Raw genomic sequence first — 19,596 nt, 5'->3', positions numbered from 1 at the left:
AATCGAACCCGGTACCTCTGCACTGTGAAGTCGACGTGCTAACCACTGGACTACCGGGCCGCCCACTTTTACTTACATGTTAGTTCAAAAATGTTTTATTTTTAATCTTTGGTTTGTCTTTTCACTGCAATACATCACTGCATCTTTCAGATCTCACCCTGTGTATACATGTCGATAACTGTCGCGACTTGTCCACTATTGCAACCTCTCAAAGTTTCACCGACGGCTTTTCGAAGTGGTCTGAACGTATGCGGAACGTCATGTCCCTAAGTGCCCCCGATTACGAGGAGTTTTTCCACCAGCTTGACAACAGAATGAACAATATGCGCACACACCTTGGACATTCCCGTAAGTTATTGTAAGAAACATGTTTTAGGACAAGTACCTGGCATCCAACCCCCCCCCCCCCCCAAAAAAAAACGCGACCTCAGACCACATATCATCAGATTGCCCATGAAATCAATAATTCGATGAGATGCAGTAATGATTGAAGCATATGGAGCTCTTACACAAACAATGCACAATTCTCTTTAACGTGGAACAGGTGGAGCACGCCTCAGCATCTCACAAAACACGCCGCATCAAGTATTCGTGTACACACGCGCTTTCCCGCCAGGTGCATCAACCACTAACATGCCGGAACATTGGAAACAAAGCATTTGGAGCAATTCAGGAAGATCTAGGTCAGGATAACATGAAAAGAGGAAAGACCGAGACTAAAGTCGGTTTAAGTCACGGAAGCACTGACATGATCCAGATGTGGTCTGTAACATTTTTGATTATTGGTCGTATTACTCAGCACATAACGATGTTTGTCAATGAAAATGTGTTCCTCATAATGAGAGGATTTGAATTCACTAAGGTTTAGACAAAAGCTAAACTGGGCTGAAATAATTCCTTTAAAATTTCCAGTGTCAAACCAACTCGTGTGACACCATCTAAGGGCCGGCAGTGGAATTACACCCAAAACAAACAAAAGACCAAACTAGTTATAAACTGCGCAAGAAAAAAAAATCTGTGAATCCAAAACCGTAAATCTGAAATCTGACAGGTTAAAAAAAAAAAAAAACAACACTAATAATGTATAAGAATATTGTTGAAGTTAGATTTGCCTGGAATCTGGACAAAAGAACAATCTCATGGAACATCACATTTTAGACAGTTAAAAAAGTTTACTCACATATACTTCTTCTGATAATAATATTATCCCTGCAGATCGCAGCGAACATCTGTGAGGTGAAAGAAAGGAATGAAAGAGTCGCTTCAGTGTGGCAAACGTGCGCGGTTGCCTACTTTGATGCTTTTGTGCTTTTTTTTTTTTTTTTTTATAAGGAGAGGCGCGGTTGGAGTGACAACAGAGTGTTTGCAAGGCACAAAGAGAACCAAGTCAGCCGAGAGTATTTTTTTTTTTTTGCTTCACTTTGCTTCGTTTAATCCCTCTCGGCCCCCATAAAGGCCCTTGTGTTTGGGATCATTGCGCTCACCGCCTCAAAGAGAAAACTGCCCACATTTGTCGGGGCTGTTCTTTAAACAAGCGCAGAGCAGCGGGGGAGGATCTCCCCAGAACAAAAACAAAAAAACGTGTGATTGCGTCTAATTTTTTTGCAGCTGACATCATCCTCTAAGATCCCTGATACGAGCCTCCAGCACCCTGGTGAGATTGTGAAGATTTCCCTTTATTGTCTTTCCTGTGATGATACAAGATGTTGGGGATTTATAAATGCTTCTTAGCCAACTTTTTTTTCTCCTTGGACCTTTTGGTTTGCGCGCCCTTTTTTTTTTGTTTCCTTTGTTCTTTGTTGGGAATTGATCTTGTCGGACAGATTTTAAATTTTTTATTTATTTATTTTTTACTTCAAATATCTATATTTTTTCTCCCACTGAAAAATCCAGTCATCACATTGTTGGAACGAATTAAATCCCACTTGAGCTCGAAGTCATCAAAGGCCCGATGATCAGAACCCGACAAGATTATCCTGAGCGATTATCTTGTGGTGTGGGCTACTCACATACCAGCAATCGGGCCAAGTTTGAGCACTTTTTTTTCTCCTTCCCTGGTAATCAAAGTCGGCGAGGGCCCGATTGCCGGACATCTCATTTCGATTATCGTGAGTGATCATCCTGTGGTGCGAGGTTGGTCAAAAGTGATTGATCACCCCTGATCTGCCTTCGGGGGCCCACACACGACAATTGGGTCAAGGTCAAGCATTTTCCCTTCCTCCCGGTCAAAGTCACCGAAGGCCTGATTGTCAACCGTCTCGAAACCAGGGGTCACTTAACGCCGGTCCTCGCGCACCCCTATCCAGCATGTTTTAGATGTCTCCCTCCTTCAACACACCTGATTCAAATGATCCGGATCGATAGCAAGCTTCTGCAGAGCTTGCTGATGAGCAGGATGGGGGCGAGAATTGGTGCCCCCGCCCCCTCCCCCCGGCTCTAAACGATTATCCTGAGCGATTATCTTGTGGCGTGTGTGTGGGGGGTGGGGTGGGGGGTGGTAGTAATGATTTTGTTTTTGTTTTTAACATGATCTGTTTAACCCTTTCAGGGACAGCGGTTACTACTGTGGACAGTTTATCATGTGATCAGGTTACAGGGTGCAGGAAATGTTTAAATGGGCTACACGAATAATAAAAAGCATTTTCTCTCTTTTGCGACCATGTCAGCAAAGGGTCGTGTTTGGGACAACTAAATTACAGTAAACGCCATCTTACAAGTACTTGGAAAATTGGTCATTTTTTGTTGATGTTGAGCACGTCCCCAAAATAGTGATTCATTGATTGGAAGAATAAAATCATCTCAGTTCCAGTCAAGGATTCATTAGTCACCCCTCGGATGATGCAAAAACGACAGTTCATGTGAATTTTTGTATTTATTTTTTTTTTTTTTTGTCCAGTTTCGCCAACCACGATAGTCTCTCATCCCCCCTGAGAAAACAGCCCGCAAAATCCTGCAGGGGCTGATTAATCTGAGAACGCGGAGAAGAAAAATCCACCGCAGAACCATCTTTCAACTTTCCCAGTCCGTTATGTTTGGTGTGTTTTATGTCGCTGGCACGAAAGGATAACTTCACAGCGGCAACCTGCCGAGTTCTCAAGGACGATTTGGTGTTCAGGACCATGCATGCATGGCCCGTAGATACCGGTGAACAATCCAACTTTGACAGCAAATATATACAACATTCACAGAACTTAATTCGAACCATCTGCCGGAGCTCTGTATACGACATCAGTCAAGCACTGCAAGAGGAATGGCGTCAAATTCAGATTTTGACAAACATTTTCAGGAAGGATACGCCTCGCATCATCGCCATACAAATCTTATTCCAAACCGGTGAGCTTGGAGTATTTCACAAGGCTCAATAAACAGTCCACTGCTTTTTACAGTGTCCTCTCCATAAATGGGTCCACAAGTCTCAAGACTGTTAAAAAAAACTTCAGCAAAGTGACTAGGTAAGATAGATATCGCATATATTTTTTTCAATTAAGACTTTAGCACAGTTTTAGCGTGGGTTAGTGACTGCGGCAGGTTCAGACTTCCGACAAAACTGTCATAAACCGATGGGAACATTTCCCCTAAGACCTTCTGGGCACTTTTTAGTCTTTGATAAACCATAACATGCATGTTTTTGGAATGTTAGAGTTAAGCTGGACTACCCGGAGAAAAGCCACGCAAGCACAGGGAAAAATTCCCTGAGCATTCCTTGGGCCACGGTGAGCAACGTCAGACGGCGGCCAAACCAGTATCACAGCTGTCCAAAACCTGCGATCATCACAAGGTAATATGAAAAAAATTCTAATTACCTTCATATCAAAATAGAACATATCATCGCACGGCGATTTATTACCCGAATAACATTGGCCCAAATTTTTTATTTTTATTAGAGCACGCGGGCCATTTTCAGCATCGCCACCTTGACCTTTGACCTTCATTCAAGAGCCCCGTCAACGATGTCCATGTTTGGACTTCCTGAAAGGAGCCACCGGCGCATCGCCTTGCAGCCTCTCGTCTGTGGTGAGCGTGAGTGAGCATGTGTCAAGGTATGCATCAAAACTATCGCAAAACAACCGGGTGCGCACCCTCGGTCGCACTACCGAAACTGTAACGTAAATGGGAAGAGTCTGGCGTCCTGTTTGTGGACTAAAGCGGGGTGGAAATGAAGGGAATAGTGTCGAAACGTAGTACGTGCGTGCGTGCGTCCGCCAGCTGTCACCGCGTGCTCTGAAAGGGTGAGAGAAGTGCGCAATTGCTCACACACGTCGTTTCGAGGGAAACATTGGTTAGCGCTGATACCGTCACGATGCGTGACCGGAGGTTGTGGCCGAAATCTCCACTTGAGGTTACCCTGTGATGTTTTCAGTTCATCTGACTCACGCAACACAGTCCCTTTGTGGTTGCTGTCACATCAGCCATGGTAGGGGGCAACCCCCCCCCCCCCCCCCCCCAAAAACATGATCTTGAATTTTGTTTTATCTGCTCACGTAACGCTTCTCGAGATTCTTGAAAACATCAAATGAGTATGCGTTCCCACATGACAAAGCGCTTCCACCAATGCGTTTCCTCTTCCTGTGTGTGCCCGCAGTGGAATTCTACTGAAGATTCGGCCCTTAGAGAACCAGTGAATGGGACATGGAAGGACTTGAGCTTGGCTTCTTTTCAAGCGCGCTCGCTTTTGTTGCATCACGTCTCTCTTTTTGTCTGAATCCAAACGTCTCTTCATTAAGCACCCAGGCGGCAAAAGCTCTCGACTTGACCGCTGTACAGTGGCTTCCCAACCGCCGTCCTCATACGGCCCCACAACCTTTGGGAACACACCTAGACAATCCAATCCGGAGAATAAACCCTTGACTTTTGATTGACACTGCCAGAGACGTAAAGGTGCAGTATTAATATTGCGGGTGTCACATTGACCTCCCAAGTGTTCTTCATTGTGTTTTGGTCTTTTGCCGTTAGCCCCAACGGACAGTCACCACCGCCCCCTGCTGGGAACGTAACGTCTGCAACCCAATAGATGGATGAAGGAAATGAGATGCCGCATGTTATACATTTTCACAGCCGTAATGAGACTGACTTGTGACAAAAAATGAGTCCCCCCACCCCCGCTGCTTATATAACTAAGCTTCGACTTTCGAATGAGTCCAATGCTTTTGTCAATGTCGGGAATGAAAAAGGATGTGAGTGGAAGCAAATAAGACACAGTCCAAGAAGTGAACCACCACACCATCATTCAACCATTACGTTGAAGTCGAGGGACTCCGAATGCCACTGCAGGCGCCATAGCAACATCGACACAAGGAGGGGGAAAAAAAAAGTGCATGCGGGGGAAACTATAGTGGCACTCCACTCGCCTCCTTTCGATAAAGAGGAACTGAAACCTGAGCCTCGATTCCCCAACAAGAGCTAGCTAGCTGCTCTGACGCCTGTTAATTGACTTGTTCCAAGATAAAATGAAGGGATGCAGGTGATGTGACCCTTTGAAAGGTCACACAAACTCCAGTGGAGGAAGATGCTACCCGCAGGTGGTCGAGCAGACAGAAAATCTCAACCCTAAACTCATCTTAAATCACATTGTGCAAAAACTTGGGAGCTTATAGTGAGAGCCCCCCCCCCCCCCCCCATCATTTTATTGGATAAAAATTCATTCTGGACCATTCTAGATGATGTACAGCAGTGGCGCAGCTGTGTGGTGAGCTGTTCTGCATTTTTTGGGGTTTTTTTTCTTTTTCGTAGCATAGATTTAGAGTTTGATTTATAGGTTTTTATATTTGCACCGTGATGGTGGTTAAGTCCCCGCCCAGGCACCGAATACCTCGGTTGCCACTGCCATGATTTGGTCTTCACCCTGGTTGGCGTTTTCCATCCGCTCACTTTCTCAGCCATCCACAACTTTTGTCTATGCGCACTCAAAACATTGAATTTCCTTGCTAACTTTACAACACGTGTTCATGTGGACAGGTCCTAAGCGTCCCCTAAACACCTCGTGACAAGGGGTGGGTCTGAAGAAGCGTTTCAAAACATTGGAAGAGGCCCTCTGTGGGGCTATGGGAGCCATTGTATCACTGGCAATGCAACCTGCATGAAAATTGGATTCGGAGGCCTTCCTGACGCAGGGAATGTGTTCATACGGGAGCGAGCGAGCCAGGGGGGGATCTTGGAAGAGAGAGCATGGGGTGGGGTGGGGAGGGGGTGTTTAGGGGTAGAATAAGGATAAGAACCTCTTCAAAGCAACACATCTACTGAAGAAGCCAGCATCCTGATTAGTGTGGGAAGACTAGTGGCAGAGGAGACAAAATAAAATAGTAGGGGGGAGGGGGGGGATGATGGTGTTTAGAGTTGGCTGAATCAAGATTCCTGTCACCTTCACGGAGAGGAGACGATGACATATGGGCGCGCAAGGCCTTGATCTCCGCCCGACCTGTTTCCACTTGTCCGCTTCTTTTTCCTCCTTCTCCAAGCAGCGGGCGCCTTCCACCAGAGTCATCCCCTTCAAATAGGCTAATTGTGTTCAGTTGACCTCTTTGGATGTAAAGGACCTCACGAGTTAATCACGCAGCAAAGCCTCTTAGTGACAGCCGGGCCCTTAATTGCATACCGTCAATCTGGTCGGCAGCAAATCTTCGCATTCCATCCGCATGGGAATGAGCCGACGTCTGCTTTTGGGATGAGGCAAATCTTCGCCAGATTAGTCGTCTTCCTCTCCATCCATGCCAATTTTTGGCGGTCTAAATGAAACCCACATTGGAGGGAAGCGCAGTGTGCTCGCAGTTTGCCAAGCTGCCTCACATTCAAGAAAGTAGCTCGTGAATTTTGCTGGGTCAGCTAGAAAAAGTCCCACTACGCTTGTCGCATTTTCATCTCGGTTTACCCTTCGCCCACCCAATGCTCATGGCTGTTTGCAGTTTCCTGTTCCCGTTTTTTGTCGAGGTCATCTATTGGTTGTCGCTTATGTCATGGCACCTCAAAGACATGAGTGGACAGACTTTGAGTGTGAGAAAGAATGACCTAATACAGATTGTAAGTACAAATAAATAAGCTACGTGTAAAAAAATGATCATAGGAATGCAACATTTACCCAATTAGCTTGCCACTTCCTGTAAAATGCTCTTATTTTGAAAGACAGAGTGACAGTTCCATATACAGAAATAGTTAACTCATTCACTCCCAAAGACGTTTTTAAACGTCTTTTCAGACTTGGTCCAGAATTGGCTGGTACTGAATGAGTTAACAAAGTACAAATCAGACATATGAGAGCACATAAAATGCCTTTAACCCTTTCGTGCACCAATAATGATAACCCGATAATATGATAAGCTGTCCACTGTCGTAACCACTGTCCCTGAAAGGGTTAATCACACATTCCGGCGCAACAGGTCATGGCTCATGCTAGTTTGCCGTAACTCACTTTGTCAGTGAAGCAAACGGTCAAACAAAATTTAGTTGTGTTATATGTCAAGATGTGCCCTGTGACTGGCTGGTGACCAGTCCTGGTTGTATCCTGCGATAGGCCCAAAGTCAGCTGGGATAGGCTCCGGTTCACTCGCGGCGATTGTATAAAATGGATGGACATGTGGACATTATTGTTGACATGGACTCAGCAATTTTGGCAATGGCGGCACCCTTCTTATGTTCCCTCTTATGTCCCACCCACCCCCCTCAGCAGATGCCTGAGCTTTCGGGGCCTTTTCTGCGCGCACCCCCCCCCCCCCCCCCCCCCCCAAAAAAAGTTCAAACAAACTGAGCGGCGTGACTACGAATGGGGGGGAAATGCGGACGCCCCCACGGGGGTTTGGTGCGGATTCATTTTTGTGTGCGATTCTTATCTCATCTGCTCGCTCCACGCTGAGCCCCAGGAAGCGAGGTGAAAACAGTAACCTTTTCCACAAAGCAATAACTTCCCACCATGACATCGAAGCAACATCGCTTCGGTTGTTCCTCGCCGCTCGCTGTGAGAATGTCAGATGAGCTCTTTTCATCTGAGAGGGGGAATCCTATCTGATTTACTTTGGCTGCGGTGCCTGTTAGTACGGGGCCCATGTTTCATTTGAATACCAAAGGCGGGCGAGGAAGGTGGCCAGACACTTTAGATGCAATATTTTAGACTTCCCTCCCCGGGGACTGCGACGGCTTCAATGTGGCCGACAAAGAGAAGCGATGACGGGAGACAATGGCGCTTCTGTGGTCGGCGGCCCGATGCTAATCTATCAGGCTTCTCTTCAACGCAAATGAGACAATCCCATTTGCATTTCAGTGCGCGCCTCTCCACGCTCGAAACACCATTTGAGGAACCCGTCCTATTTTTTCGCCGATTAACCCAAAGGAACCGTGGTGGCCAACATGTCCCTTCTGGTGTCATGTTTGTGTTGAGCGCGCCGGGTGACAATGACGGAGTCAAGACAATCTGTTGGCGAGACAAAAAGAATGGAACAGTGTGAAGTGTTCTTTTGCCCTCCTCTTGTGTTTGAGGTCAAGATACCGTATTGGCCCGAATATAAGACGGCCCTGATTATAAGACGACACCCTCTTTTTCAAGACTCAAGTTTGAAAAAAGACTTTTTGAACACCAAATTAATTTTTATACAGAAAAAAATTATAGTACATCTGAAACAAATGATTATAACAATATATTTGAGAGAAAAAGCATCTTGAAGTTTACACCATAACTTCTCCTCAGCTGCCGGTTAACGTGGCCGATCTTCGACCCACTTTTCTCCAGATTGTTGCTACGTTTCTCCATTTTCTGTTATCTCTTCCATGATTTTCTTCTCTTTTCTTTCTTACCGCTATTTTTAAGTTTTCTTCTTTGTGCTACCGCTATTTTTATTTTTATTCTTCGTGACGGGTTCGCTTTGGCCTGGGAGTCAAGTTCAGCATTCGCTTCATTGATATCTGTCGCCATCTAGCGTCGTGAATGGGTATAATGTCTAGACCCCAAATATAAGACGTCTTATTTCAATGCAAAAAACACCGTCTTATATTCGGGCCAATACGGTAATTTGCTGGCAGCAAACGTCGTGTCACGATCTGTGATTTTGGTTAACTTTTGCATTGTTTTGATTGGATTTAGTTTCATTTCAAGCCACATCTTGCTTTCCGGTGTCACTTTTTCATCGTCGTATCTCAGTTGGCGGCGTCTTGTCTGTTCTACGGTCCACCTGATCTCTTGAAACGTCATCAGTTGCCGCCCAAAGATGCATTTTGTGCTGGCTGTCACGGAAACACGTCAGAGTCGGGGTGAAGTGAAGTACTCGCCCGTTCCGATTTACAAAGAGGAATAGCGTTGTTGTTTTTTTTTTTCGAGTACAGCATTCTTGACATTGCGAAACGGCCCGCGTCTTGTCGCCCCCCAGAACCCGTTCTCACTTTCTCGCTGTCAAGAAATGCTAGACTAAAGTTTGTCACTCCCAGTGGAACTTTGCTGTCAAACCGCCACATGAAACAATAATTAACGTTCTATATTTCAGGACAAATCTTCAACCGAATAATAAAATAACATAATGTGGTAGCTTCATGCTAACATCGTCACTTTTATTCTCTGGTAAATGCACGTGAAAGATGAACCGTGAAATAGTGGACACCCTTTGCACATGCGTTTGTTTTTCAACAGGCTATTTTTTCCCCAGTTTAAAAGAGTTTAGAAGACACCTCGAGTCATCCATCATGTCAACAGCAATTGATGAGAGTCCAGCCGCTGAGTGAAAATGGGAATGTTTTGTCCTTTGCTTTTCATGTTAGATGACAACATGGACTTACAAAAAACAAATAAAAAGGCGTGAGGAGCCAGTTGGCAACTTTGCAAAGAACTACGCAAGGGTAAAAAAACTGTTTCCACTTTAATGTGATACGGAAATACGAGTTTCCCGGGTTTTTGTACTTTATTTGAGTATTTGTTCCATTCCCCACTTTTTACTTTGACTCCATACATTTGAACCCGACAGCGACATGAAGGAACGTGACCCAGGGAGCAGCAACAGATTCCGAGAAGCAAGGTATTCCCCACCCGTGGCCTCATTTAAGAGACTTTTGATGTTTGTCGGCTCCAAGAATGTTTTGTGCCGCCCAGATTCTCCATCTAATCTGAACTATAACACATGCCGGTAATTTGTTTTTCCGGGTCGTCATTAGCCAATGTAAGATTTATTTGGAAGCTATTTTACGTGAACAAATGTATTCGTTCGTTTTCTTGCTGCCCTCGGTCTTCTCAATTGCTTTGCCATTGTAATTTTTGAGAACAGAAGGCTAGAAAAAAACCAAAATAAAGACTCCCGATAACATTATCTCACCCTCATGGTACATTGAGAGTCAAAGACAGGAGACCTGTGTGCTCCTCCGTGATTGTTGTTTGCCTCCTTGTCTCGTTCCCAATGAGGCATTCGATGCGATGCTATTTTGTTGTTGTTTTGTTTTTTTAAACATTTGTGACAATCAAAGTCGAGGGCAATCAGAGGTGAAAAAGAAAATAAAGGAAGCTATTGTGTCCGCGCAGGTGAAATGCCCGCTGGCTCGACGCAAGCAGATGCGGCAACGTGATAACGGCAAACAAAAGAAAAACAAGGTTGAAAGCGTGGCGGTTTCAAGAGGTAAAAGTACTCTTTGTCTTTTTCCTCTTTTTTCCCGAACCAGCATTTTTTGGTTTGCAAAACAGAGCCTCATCTTGTTTCACAACCACTGTTGACCAGATTGTTCATTTCCCCTCCTCGGCGCGAGCGAAGCAGCATGACCTCATATTTGTTTTGAGATTCCACGCAACGCGGACACACAAAAAGGACGTTGTAAATTTTGCGCGTTTATTCCCCCTGGTGCATAATATTTAAATACTCATTGGAGACACATGCTTTCGCTTCCTCTTGTAGTGTTAATATTTACACTTTACACATTTATGACAAGCACTTTTCCCTCCGATTCCGCGTTGTATTCTCCTCCCTTGTGTTTAATTTTCAGCCGGCGTTGTGCTTCAAAGCTGTGATCATAGATTAGCTCCAGTTCCATCTTGACCCATCTTGCACATCCTGTTTCTGATAAAAGTCCCTATAGGTACCCATAAATTTTGAGATTGAAAAGGAATTTCCTCTTGGCTGTGTAAACCTTTTGCTTGAAAGCCAGGAAAGGATAAATTCAAGAAACTCAAGTGGATTGTATTCGCACAGTTGGGGTCGGGGGGGGGGGGGGGGTGTTTAATCAAAGTCAGGTTGTGTCCATTTTGCATTTTATTTCGACTGTGTAGTGCCAATTCACAACAGAAGTTATCTCATAGTAAGTTAGGAGTGAGCGGTTTTTATTTCGCTATTTGCCTCGACCTGTTGCACTACGTATGGGGCGGGATGAAAGCCAATTCATACTTGCTTCACATGCGTTTCCTGTCTCGACATTGCAGCCAGCCAATCACATTGCAGTCGGCCATGTCTTGCAAAGAACTCAAGTGTTCATATAGAAAACAGTACTGAAAGTATATGACGGAAAGTACTATTGTCCCTGTACATGTTTTGCTGTATCGTTTCAAATCCATTGCTTCAAGGCTTATTAGCAACAATCATTGCCTGTATTAGCATTAGCGTTAAATTAGCAGACCAAAGGCTAAGCTATGTGGTTGTTTTAAATACGTGGTGCGTATTTCTCTTTGTTTTATGTTTAGTTTGACATTAACTGAACTCTTTTTTTTTTTGGGCTTTTGCATTTGGATGTTAGTTTTGTCCATTGCTCAATTCAAGATTGCTGACCAATGTCGCTTAAACTACTGGATACAATATTAGCAAAGAGGCTGTTTTAATCCGGGCCAGTATTTTTCCATCCTCTGAATCATAGCAAAACTTACAACCAATTTAGACTAACAAAAGACGCATGTATCAATATGCACAAACACAGTGAATAATCATCACCTGTGATAAGCATAATGTATTTTTCATATCGCTGTCCTACGTTTAGTTAACGATTAATTCAAAAGTTCTCCTGTTTACATGCGTGGCACAGTTTTGTGCTGTTATGTTGTGTTTTTGTATCAAAGTGGTGGTTTCTGCAATCACAATTTGACAGTGGCAGTATTTAGAGGCAGATTACATTGGGTAAATTCCCACGCAGGGACCAGGTACCAAATGCAGGGCCCACCACTGATTCAACATTACTATCAGAAGATAATGTTGGTGATGCTGTAGCTCTGCTTACCTTTTAGCCATTGTGTCATTGTCCTTTCGCTGTTTAACGCGGGTTATTTATTAGTCCCACTGTTACCAAAGGGTGCAAATATAGATTTGTTTATGTAATTTCACACTTCTCATGCAAAAATGTCAACCCATGAAAAATTCAGTCTTCATGCCACCTGGTGTCTGCAGTTACACATCCTGGCCGCTCGCGTCGCTGTTTTTTAATCTCGCCAGCGGAAGCGAGCAAGGTCAGAAATCCAACATGGCAGCCCGCGGTCTTCTGCGGTCCGTCTGGAGCTCATTCGCGTCTTTTAACTGTGGTATAAGCGGACAGGTCATTTCGCTGCAAAGGATACAAGTGCCACCGTTGTCGCATTCGGTTAGTCAGAGGAGAGGAATCCGTCACGGTGAGACGGTTTCACGCAATTTTAAGAATAGTGTGCGTGTGTGGCTATATGCTGTACATAGATCGACATGATTTTCAACGAGACGCTTCCTTATTCTTTTGAAATAATCTGAATATTAAGGCGCTACAATGTCAAATGTTTCCCCTTGTTTGTTTCTACAGTCGTGGAAAAGCATGAGGGTCAAACGGTGACCGTAAGTACAAACATCCATTTGTTCATGACATCTACTGTTCATATCCGTTGCGTTACGGTGCTTCTTTTTATGCTCCTAGCAGTTTGAGTTAACACTGTTTTTTATCCAATACAACATGTAGACGTGGTTGTCCTAGATGTATATTTTGTCTTTTTTTTATGATTTAGAATGACAATGACCATCATCAAAGTGGTAGTTACTCTCAACTAAGATGTATGAGCTGTAATTGTCAGCAAATATCCGATGCATTATCATTGTTGTGTATAATGCAATGTATTTCTAAAGATTGATAGAGGAAATAGTTTGTCACTTCAAATGTACATTTGAGATAGACACACAAAATCTGATATGTGCTTTAAATGGAACCAAGCACTTGGAGCAGCCGTAGTGAAGGACAATTATCTAATACATCCAAGATAGAAATGTTAATTGCAAATCTGAGCAAATGTGCCAAATTAATTTTCAAAAATGTCTTTCAGATGGAAGGAAAAATATTGGACACTGCAGCCGCACCCGAACCACCAAATCCCACCGCCAAGTGTCCGATCTATAGATGGAACCTGCAGAACAAATACAACTACACTGTAAATGATTTCTAAATCTTGTTGTGGGTAATAACTGAGTCACCTCTAAAAACCTTGTTTTGTGTTTTTTTTTCTTTTCTGTTCTACTTTGACAGGATGTATTACTGCTCAGTCAGTTCATCAGATCAGATGGAGGGATGCTGCCCAAAAGAATTACCGGTCTTTGTCCTGAAGAGCATCGCAAGGTTGCCGTGTGTGTGCAGATGGCTCACAGAGCAGGTGTGTACCTTGGTTCTCCAAGAGGGGCATTGATTTACAATGGTCCTGAATAATTATGGCATACAATTGGATTGTGCAGCGGGGTAAAAATACATGATCGTGTGACACAAGAAGGCAGGCTTTTTTTAAAAATGGCCGACAATTGTTTATTTTCTTTATTGTGTTGCAATATGACGACTACACTAGTGTAGGTTAATGATAGCCATTGACGCTACCTGACGACTTGTTAACAACAGTCCTTTTTGTTTTTGGTTCCGAGGTTTGCTTCCCGACCACCGACCCAAACTTCCAGAGGGCCACGTCCCGAAACCCAAACCGCAACTGAACAGGTGACGCCAACACACGCGTTTTGTTTCCGATGCACGGAGCGTTATGTATTACACTAAAAGCTCCGTCTGTCCACCCCCCATGCAGATACCTGACCCGCTGGTCCATTAGATCTGTCAAGCCCATCTACAAACGCGGGCTAAAGTGGTGCAAGAAACGCATGGCGGTCGGAAGCCCTTTGCTCAAGGACAATGTGCGATACGGTCCGAAGCCCCTTCACATTAAACACTGAAGAATCCCTGCGCTGCAGCTAGTTGGTTGGTTTTCAAAACAAACAAAAAAAACAAAAACATAACATAGTATTATGGAGACGAAAGGCAAATAAAAATATGCTTTGTTGATCTTTTTTTTTGTTTTTAATCATTCAGATTGAATGAAACGGTAACATTTTATCCTGCGGTACACCACATCTCTCTTTTAAAGCATGAAGGGCAGGTCCAAGTTCTTGGTCCCGTAGCCGATGTAGATGAATCCGTGCAGCGGTGTCATGGGCACGTGGTAGAAAGTCAGGCCCAACCACAGCAGGCTGCGAATCACGCACACTTTGTTGGCACTCTCAAACTGAAGACTCCACGATCCTACACGTACAAAGATGGGAACAATTAGTGCGCATCACGTTACTCCCCTAGAGTGAAACTCAGTTCACCACGTAGGATACATTCCAGACATATGTGAAAATCTGCGATGTAAAGACCATATAAGGAAAACGTTTTTAGAGTTTCTCCCAACCCACACACACGAAATCCATTTCAACTTATTATGGCCTGTTTCTCTCTTTCTGACAAGACATGGGAGACTATTGAATAACGTCCCTGAGGACAGATTGTCAAATAAAAGCAAGTTGAAGTAAAACTGGAACACAAAACAAATGTAAACATGTATCTTCAAACAGTGCAATGTTAAGCCAACGCCGTACTCCCACTATGCTTTCACCTTTTGGAATGTCCTCACTCAGCGGATCCAGAAAGTCCAAAGCGGGGTTCAAATCAGCCATCTCCAACAGGGACTTCTTCTTCAGGTTCTTGGGCTGAGCAAAGTGAAGAAAATTTTCAAGTTTCCCTGCCTGAGTGTTAGAGAGGCCTGAGGGACAGACATTGTGTTCATGTTTTTTTTTCTTCCCCCTGCTAAGCAGCTTTGCGTTCACACAAGAAAGCAATTTGAAGCCACTCTCACCGCCAAAGCTGCGATTGATCTGGACGACGCCGTGCGTGCTGTTGATGAAGGCGCCCCGCGGCACCACAGAAGCGTCTTCGTTGATGTGGTGAACCGTCACCGCCAGCCTCGTCTCCTCCGTCACTTTGGTCTGAACACGAGAACAAACTGAAGTGGATACCAACTGGGATTTGTTCCTCGAGTGCAATCATGAAAACCAGGTACAGATTTTTAGCCCACAACCAGAACTAAATCCACCTGGAAATGTGACCTCAATGTTTTAGAGTGAGTTATTAAAATGCACATATTCACTTTGGGGGTACAAACCTCATCTAAATGGGATAACTCAAGATGGTACTCACTGTAGACTCTTCCACTGAAGGATCAAGTCTTTCCGCTTGTCTGGACTCGTACACAAATGATGGGTCGCCTTCGAATCGGCCCTTTGCTGTTTTGGACACGTCCTCGATCATTTCGGTTGTGGTCGTGGGGATCAGGAACCAATCGATACAATTGAAGCTGGAAGATCCCACCGTGAGGAATGTAAACAACGCGTGCGGTTTTAAAACGCAATAAATAAAGATGTTACCTGTAGAAATGCTGTGTGTCCTTCAGCTCGTCATCCCTTCTCCCCTGAGCGATGAAATAGTGCTCTTTTAAACCGAGTATCTTGCCCCAGAACAACACTCGATTAAACTTGTAGTTTTTCTTCAAGATAATCAGTGAAGTTTGCAGAGCCGCCCTTTGCTCCGTGTTCAAAATGCACCCGCTACCCGCAACCAGCTCCAAAGAATAGGATAACGAATTAGCGTCCATTGTCAATGTAGTTGTTAGCACTGTCTGAACCGTTATTAGCTTGCTAGCTAGCGCCAGACAACGCTTGCGGGCAGAGAGTTTGTTCGTTACTGTTTTAGTAAACCCACTCGTCACAAATTATTAGCTATTGGTTCGTTTTGGGCGTCATTTTTCTCTGAGCTAGTAATGGTTTTAGCGTCACTTTTTTTAGAGCGTGTGGGCTGTTAGTTCCGGGTTGTCTTGGCAACGTTTCAACAAACCATTTGATTGGTCACGCTGAGCAACTAATGTGACGTCACTTAGAATATTTGAATATATCAGCGCTGTTTTAAGAGACAGAAACTACAGGTTGAACGTTTTGAACTACAACTTGGAGAATATAAACTCATGTTGCTGTAAACCGCTGTGTGTTTCAAAAGCGTGCTCATAATCACATGACAGCGCGTAACTTTCTCGTTTGCGAATAAAACGTCAATTGATTGGCATGCGAAGATTTTTCCCTTCCCTGACGTCATTTACGAGCGCGCAAACGTTGAAATGGCGTTGATTACAATGTGAACGACACTAAGAGATACACAGCGACAACCCAGAAGCCATAAACTCTCCCGTCGGCGCAAACTGGTTTGTCTTTTGTAATATGAATGTCAAAAACCTGCATTTGCTGATAGAATTGTACATTGCAACGCGTTGCATTATTTTTGCAACGATACCCGTCCGACCCCACACGTTGGCTTGTTTCCAACCAAAAGTTTCTCTAATCAGACGACAAAATGTCCCTCAAAGAGGCCTGAAAGCTGAAACATGTTAAGCAGCCAATACACATTGCACGTTGCATTTAAGTTTAAAATACTACCCCCCCCCTCTTGTTTTTCTCAGTATGTTCAGTGTTCTTTGCAACCCTACAAAATGACAACATTAGCAAAGTAACATGGCATGGTTTGTTGTTTGTTCCAAGTCCACAGAGAAACAGTGATTATCTGAAGAAAACTATCAAAATGTTCATATGTTATGCAACACTAATTTGAACCCTTTTTATTAAAGGTTCTGTTTTGGAGAAAATCGGAAGAGGCCTGTGCAGTACTCGCCTGCAAATAACTACAGGACACAACAGTACATGGTAAGTGATCAACACCATTGTGGTCTAATGGAGCTGTAATTTATTTTATAAAGTATGATATGGAATGCTGGATTACATAATTAAAAAAAAATCCAAATTACATTTGGAAGAAAGCTGGAATGGATAAATGGAATTTGTGTGGTGAATTCAGTTAGTCTCAATGGACCACCACATAATAAACTGCTTTTGCTCAAGAGTGCCGTTTTGAATATTCCCCCTTTTTTTCTCCCCCCTAAATTGAAAATATCCATTCATCCCCGTGCTTGCCTCTTCCCAAGGCTTGGCTTCAATTGTCCAAACAAAAGACCTCAGTTTGGAGTCACATGCTCCATTAGCAGTGATGGCTTCAGTTCCCTGCCAAGCTAATGTCGCCGACTCATGGAGAGAGCGGGGGCGACTGGGGTGACTCCTTTGGAAAAGTGGGGAGTGTGCAATGACAGTTTACACATTCACATACAGAAACACAGTCTGAGGTAAAGTTTTCAGATCATTTAGTGACCCGTGTTGCTAATCATGAATATAAATCTTAACATCTAAATGTGTCTTAATGGCCATTTGAGAGAATGGAAAAGAATCTAATGTACACAGGATAATGTTTTGTCAGCCATGCATGCCGTTTACTTCCTGCCCGTGCATACTGAACAGGATTAGCTGTTTCACGAGAAAGATTATCAAACACTCGGTTATCATCTTGAAAAGGCTTAATATTGGCTGGCTAATTAATCAGCGGGGTCTTCCTTTATTTAAGGTTCATCCTGAAATTTAACCCAAAAAACAATATATTTCGAACTTTCTGTGATTTGTGTATTTCTATTATTTCCATGGAAGGGCTTGCGAGAAAATAAGCAGAGAGAAATAGATTTTTTTTTAAAGGCCATATTGAACAGCCCTAGTGTCCACTTGTTACTCCACACATGCCTTGGTCCAATCCCACTTGCTACAGGATTGGAAGAGAACCTGGAGGCGGCCGCGGTCCCGCTCCCTCTGGGCAACCCGCCGCCCCGGGCGACCCGGGTTGCCACGACGCTAATCCCGCCACACAAAAGGCGAGGGCGCGTCGCCTTAGCATGTCGCTGCCAAACGCTCTTCGTTGGCTTCGAGGGTCACGGCCATCGATCTTGGCGCTGACACATGGGCGAAACCTGTGCACTAAACTGTCTTTAATTCCTTTTTGATGCACTTGATATGAATAAAACCCCGTGGTTCTTGCTGAACTTAAATGGCCTGGGAGTGCAGGATAAAGTGAATGCTGAAAGAGAGGCAAGCAAGAGACTAAATCGTGGTGTCTATGTTGTACAAAAGCGCAGACAACAACAATGGCAAGAATGCATTATAAGGAAATTAAACGGACTGGGTTGCAAACCTACACACAACTCAATCTAGAGACTTTTTTTTGGGTCTGTTTTGTTTTTTTGAACTAGTTGAACGTCAGTGCTAACAAATGCTCTAGACCACCTTCAGCAGTCCTTCCAGCGCGAGCCAAATTTCTTGGTGTGTTTTGCAGTTGAATTAGGCCGAGGTTTTCACACGATCATTAATTCCAGCAGAGCCACGTGTGGCTCAAGCTGTGCACCACTGACAGGGCTTGTGTGTTTTGGGCACAGTGTGGTACTGGAAAGCTTCACTAAGCTGCTACCATATCACCCAAAAATGGACATTTCAGCAGTTAGGCCCAAGCATTTGGATCAGGGTTATGATTGTTGTGGATTTTTAATTATTATTTCTTTGCTAGTTAGTTTGCATTTTGTATTGACTTTAGTTTTTTTTAAATTCAATTAGTTTGAATGTGTTTTTCGAGCAGGTTTGTTTGTTTTTATTTTTTCAAAAATGCTTTTGTGTTTTGTTTTTTTTAGTTTTGCAATTAGTTTTGGGTTTTTTATAATTGGAGTATTTGTCGAGTGCAAGATAAAAAAAAAAGCAGGGTGGGGTCACTCATTGTGTAACAAATGAACTACAATTCTCAAACGACTGACCTTCCTTTTGTCCAGACATACGGAAATACAAAAAAAAAAAATAATACAGTGGTACCTCTACTTACGCAATTAATTGGTTTTGGAAGAAAATTCTTAACTAGAAAATGTAAGTAGAGACGTGTTTTCAATGTAAATGCCCTAATTCGTTCCAACCCCCCCCCCCCCCCCCCCAATTCAGACAAATGTTTTCTGAAGCATAAAAATGCATCAAAATATGTAACTAATACATGTTAGTTAGATTATTGCACAGTAAATGAGAGTTGTGCATAATGTTTAAAAAAATGAATAACGAATAAAAATGACAGTCATTTAACTTCTATGTTTGCTTTTGTTGGCTTTTAACAATCCTTCGAAAATGTCCAAGGCGAACAAAAGTATTTGAATATTCTTTCACAGCCAAGTCGACTGCCTGATTTCACGCCAAAGGCCTTTCAATTACTGGAGGCAAAACTTGCTTTCCTTTGCCAGCAGCTGCAAATCTACAATTCTCCCTCTCAGATCTTAACCGAGTCCTTTGCACTTTCCATTGTTCTGAGTATAGCCTCAACTGTCATATTTTTTTCGAAAGAAAATTGCAGCTGTTGCCACTCATGATGACTAATGGGGCATAGGCTTGGTGTTAAGTTAAAACACCCTGGAACCTTTTGGAGCACTTATTATAGCATTTAGAGCATACTACTACTACTTCGCGGTTC

At 43.6% G+C, this 19,596-nt stretch overlaps 2 protein-coding genes across 8 annotated transcripts; one reads left to right on the top strand and one right to left on the bottom strand.

Annotated features, from left to right (window-relative positions):
* Positions 1 to 426: 426 nt before the first annotated feature.
* LOC147187826 (large ribosomal subunit protein mL66-like) lies at positions 427 to 14,205 on the top strand. Of its 7 annotated transcripts, XM_086100019.1 has the most exons (10): positions 427 to 3,778; positions 3,885 to 4,040; positions 4,583 to 4,878; positions 9,733 to 9,810; positions 9,936 to 10,577; positions 12,703 to 12,734; positions 13,214 to 13,318; positions 13,414 to 13,537; positions 13,797 to 13,866; positions 13,952 to 14,205. In XM_086100019.1, the coding sequence occupies exons 5-10, from the start codon at positions 10,379 to 10,381 to the stop codon at positions 14,094 to 14,096; spliced, it is 675 nt and encodes a 224-aa protein (XP_085956145.1). In that variant the 5' UTR covers positions 427 to 3,778; positions 3,885 to 4,040; positions 4,583 to 4,878; positions 9,733 to 9,810; positions 9,936 to 10,378; the 3' UTR covers positions 14,097 to 14,205. The 7 variants fall into 7 exon arrangements, with proteins under 7 accessions (XP_085956145.1, XP_085956146.1, XP_085956143.1 ...); XM_086100020.1 differs by lacking the exon at positions 4,583 to 4,878; XM_086100017.1 differs by having other exon boundaries at positions 9,733 to 10,577.
* LOC147187825 (radial spoke head protein 9 homolog) lies at positions 14,192 to 16,037 on the bottom strand. The gene is made up of 5 exons (XM_086100015.1): positions 15,606 to 16,037; positions 15,379 to 15,535; positions 15,038 to 15,167; positions 14,798 to 14,944; positions 14,192 to 14,442 (listed from the first exon to the last, which is right to left on the bottom strand). Exons 1-5 carry the CDS (start codon positions 15,830 to 15,832, stop codon positions 14,282 to 14,284), a joined length of 822 nt encoding a protein of 273 aa, XP_085956141.1. The 5' UTR covers positions 15,833 to 16,037; the 3' UTR covers positions 14,192 to 14,281.
* Between the last annotated feature and the right edge of the window lie 3,559 nt (positions 16,038 to 19,596).

Source organism: Hippocampus guttulatus, chromosome 20 (assembly GCF_054856545.1).
Source record: "Hippocampus guttulatus isolate MCC_2025c chromosome 20, RoL_Hgut_1.0, whole genome shotgun sequence".
Lineage (NCBI taxonomy): Eukaryota > Metazoa > Chordata > Actinopteri > Syngnathiformes > Syngnathidae > Hippocampus > Hippocampus guttulatus.
The sequence above is the reverse complement of the archived record's forward strand: the minus strand, read 5'-3'. Positions and strand labels throughout refer to the sequence as shown.

Coding starts and splice junctions, on each gene's coding strand:
- LOC147187825 (XM_086100015.1), bottom strand. CDS start 15,832: ATGGACGCTAATTCGTTATCCTATTCTTTGGAGCTGGTTGCGGGTAGC. Junction 15,168..15,378: donor CTTCAGTGGAAGAGTCTACA/GTGAGTACCATC, acceptor TCTCGTGTTCAG/ACCAAAGTGACGGAGGAGAC. Junction 14,945..15,037: donor GATCAATCGCAGCTTTGGCG/GTGAGAGTGGCT, acceptor TCTGTCCCTCAG/GCCTCTCTAACACTCAGGCA.
- LOC147187826 (XM_086100016.1), top strand. CDS start 12,268: ATGCAAAAATGTCAACCCATGAAAAATTCAGTCTTCATGCCACCTGGT. Junction 12,735..13,213: donor ATGAGGGTCAAACGGTGACC/GTAAGTACAAAC, acceptor AATGTCTTTCAG/ATGGAAGGAAAAATATTGGA. Junction 13,319..13,413: donor AGAACAAATACAACTACACT/GTAAATGATTTC, acceptor CTACTTTGACAG/GATGTATTACTGCTCAGTCA.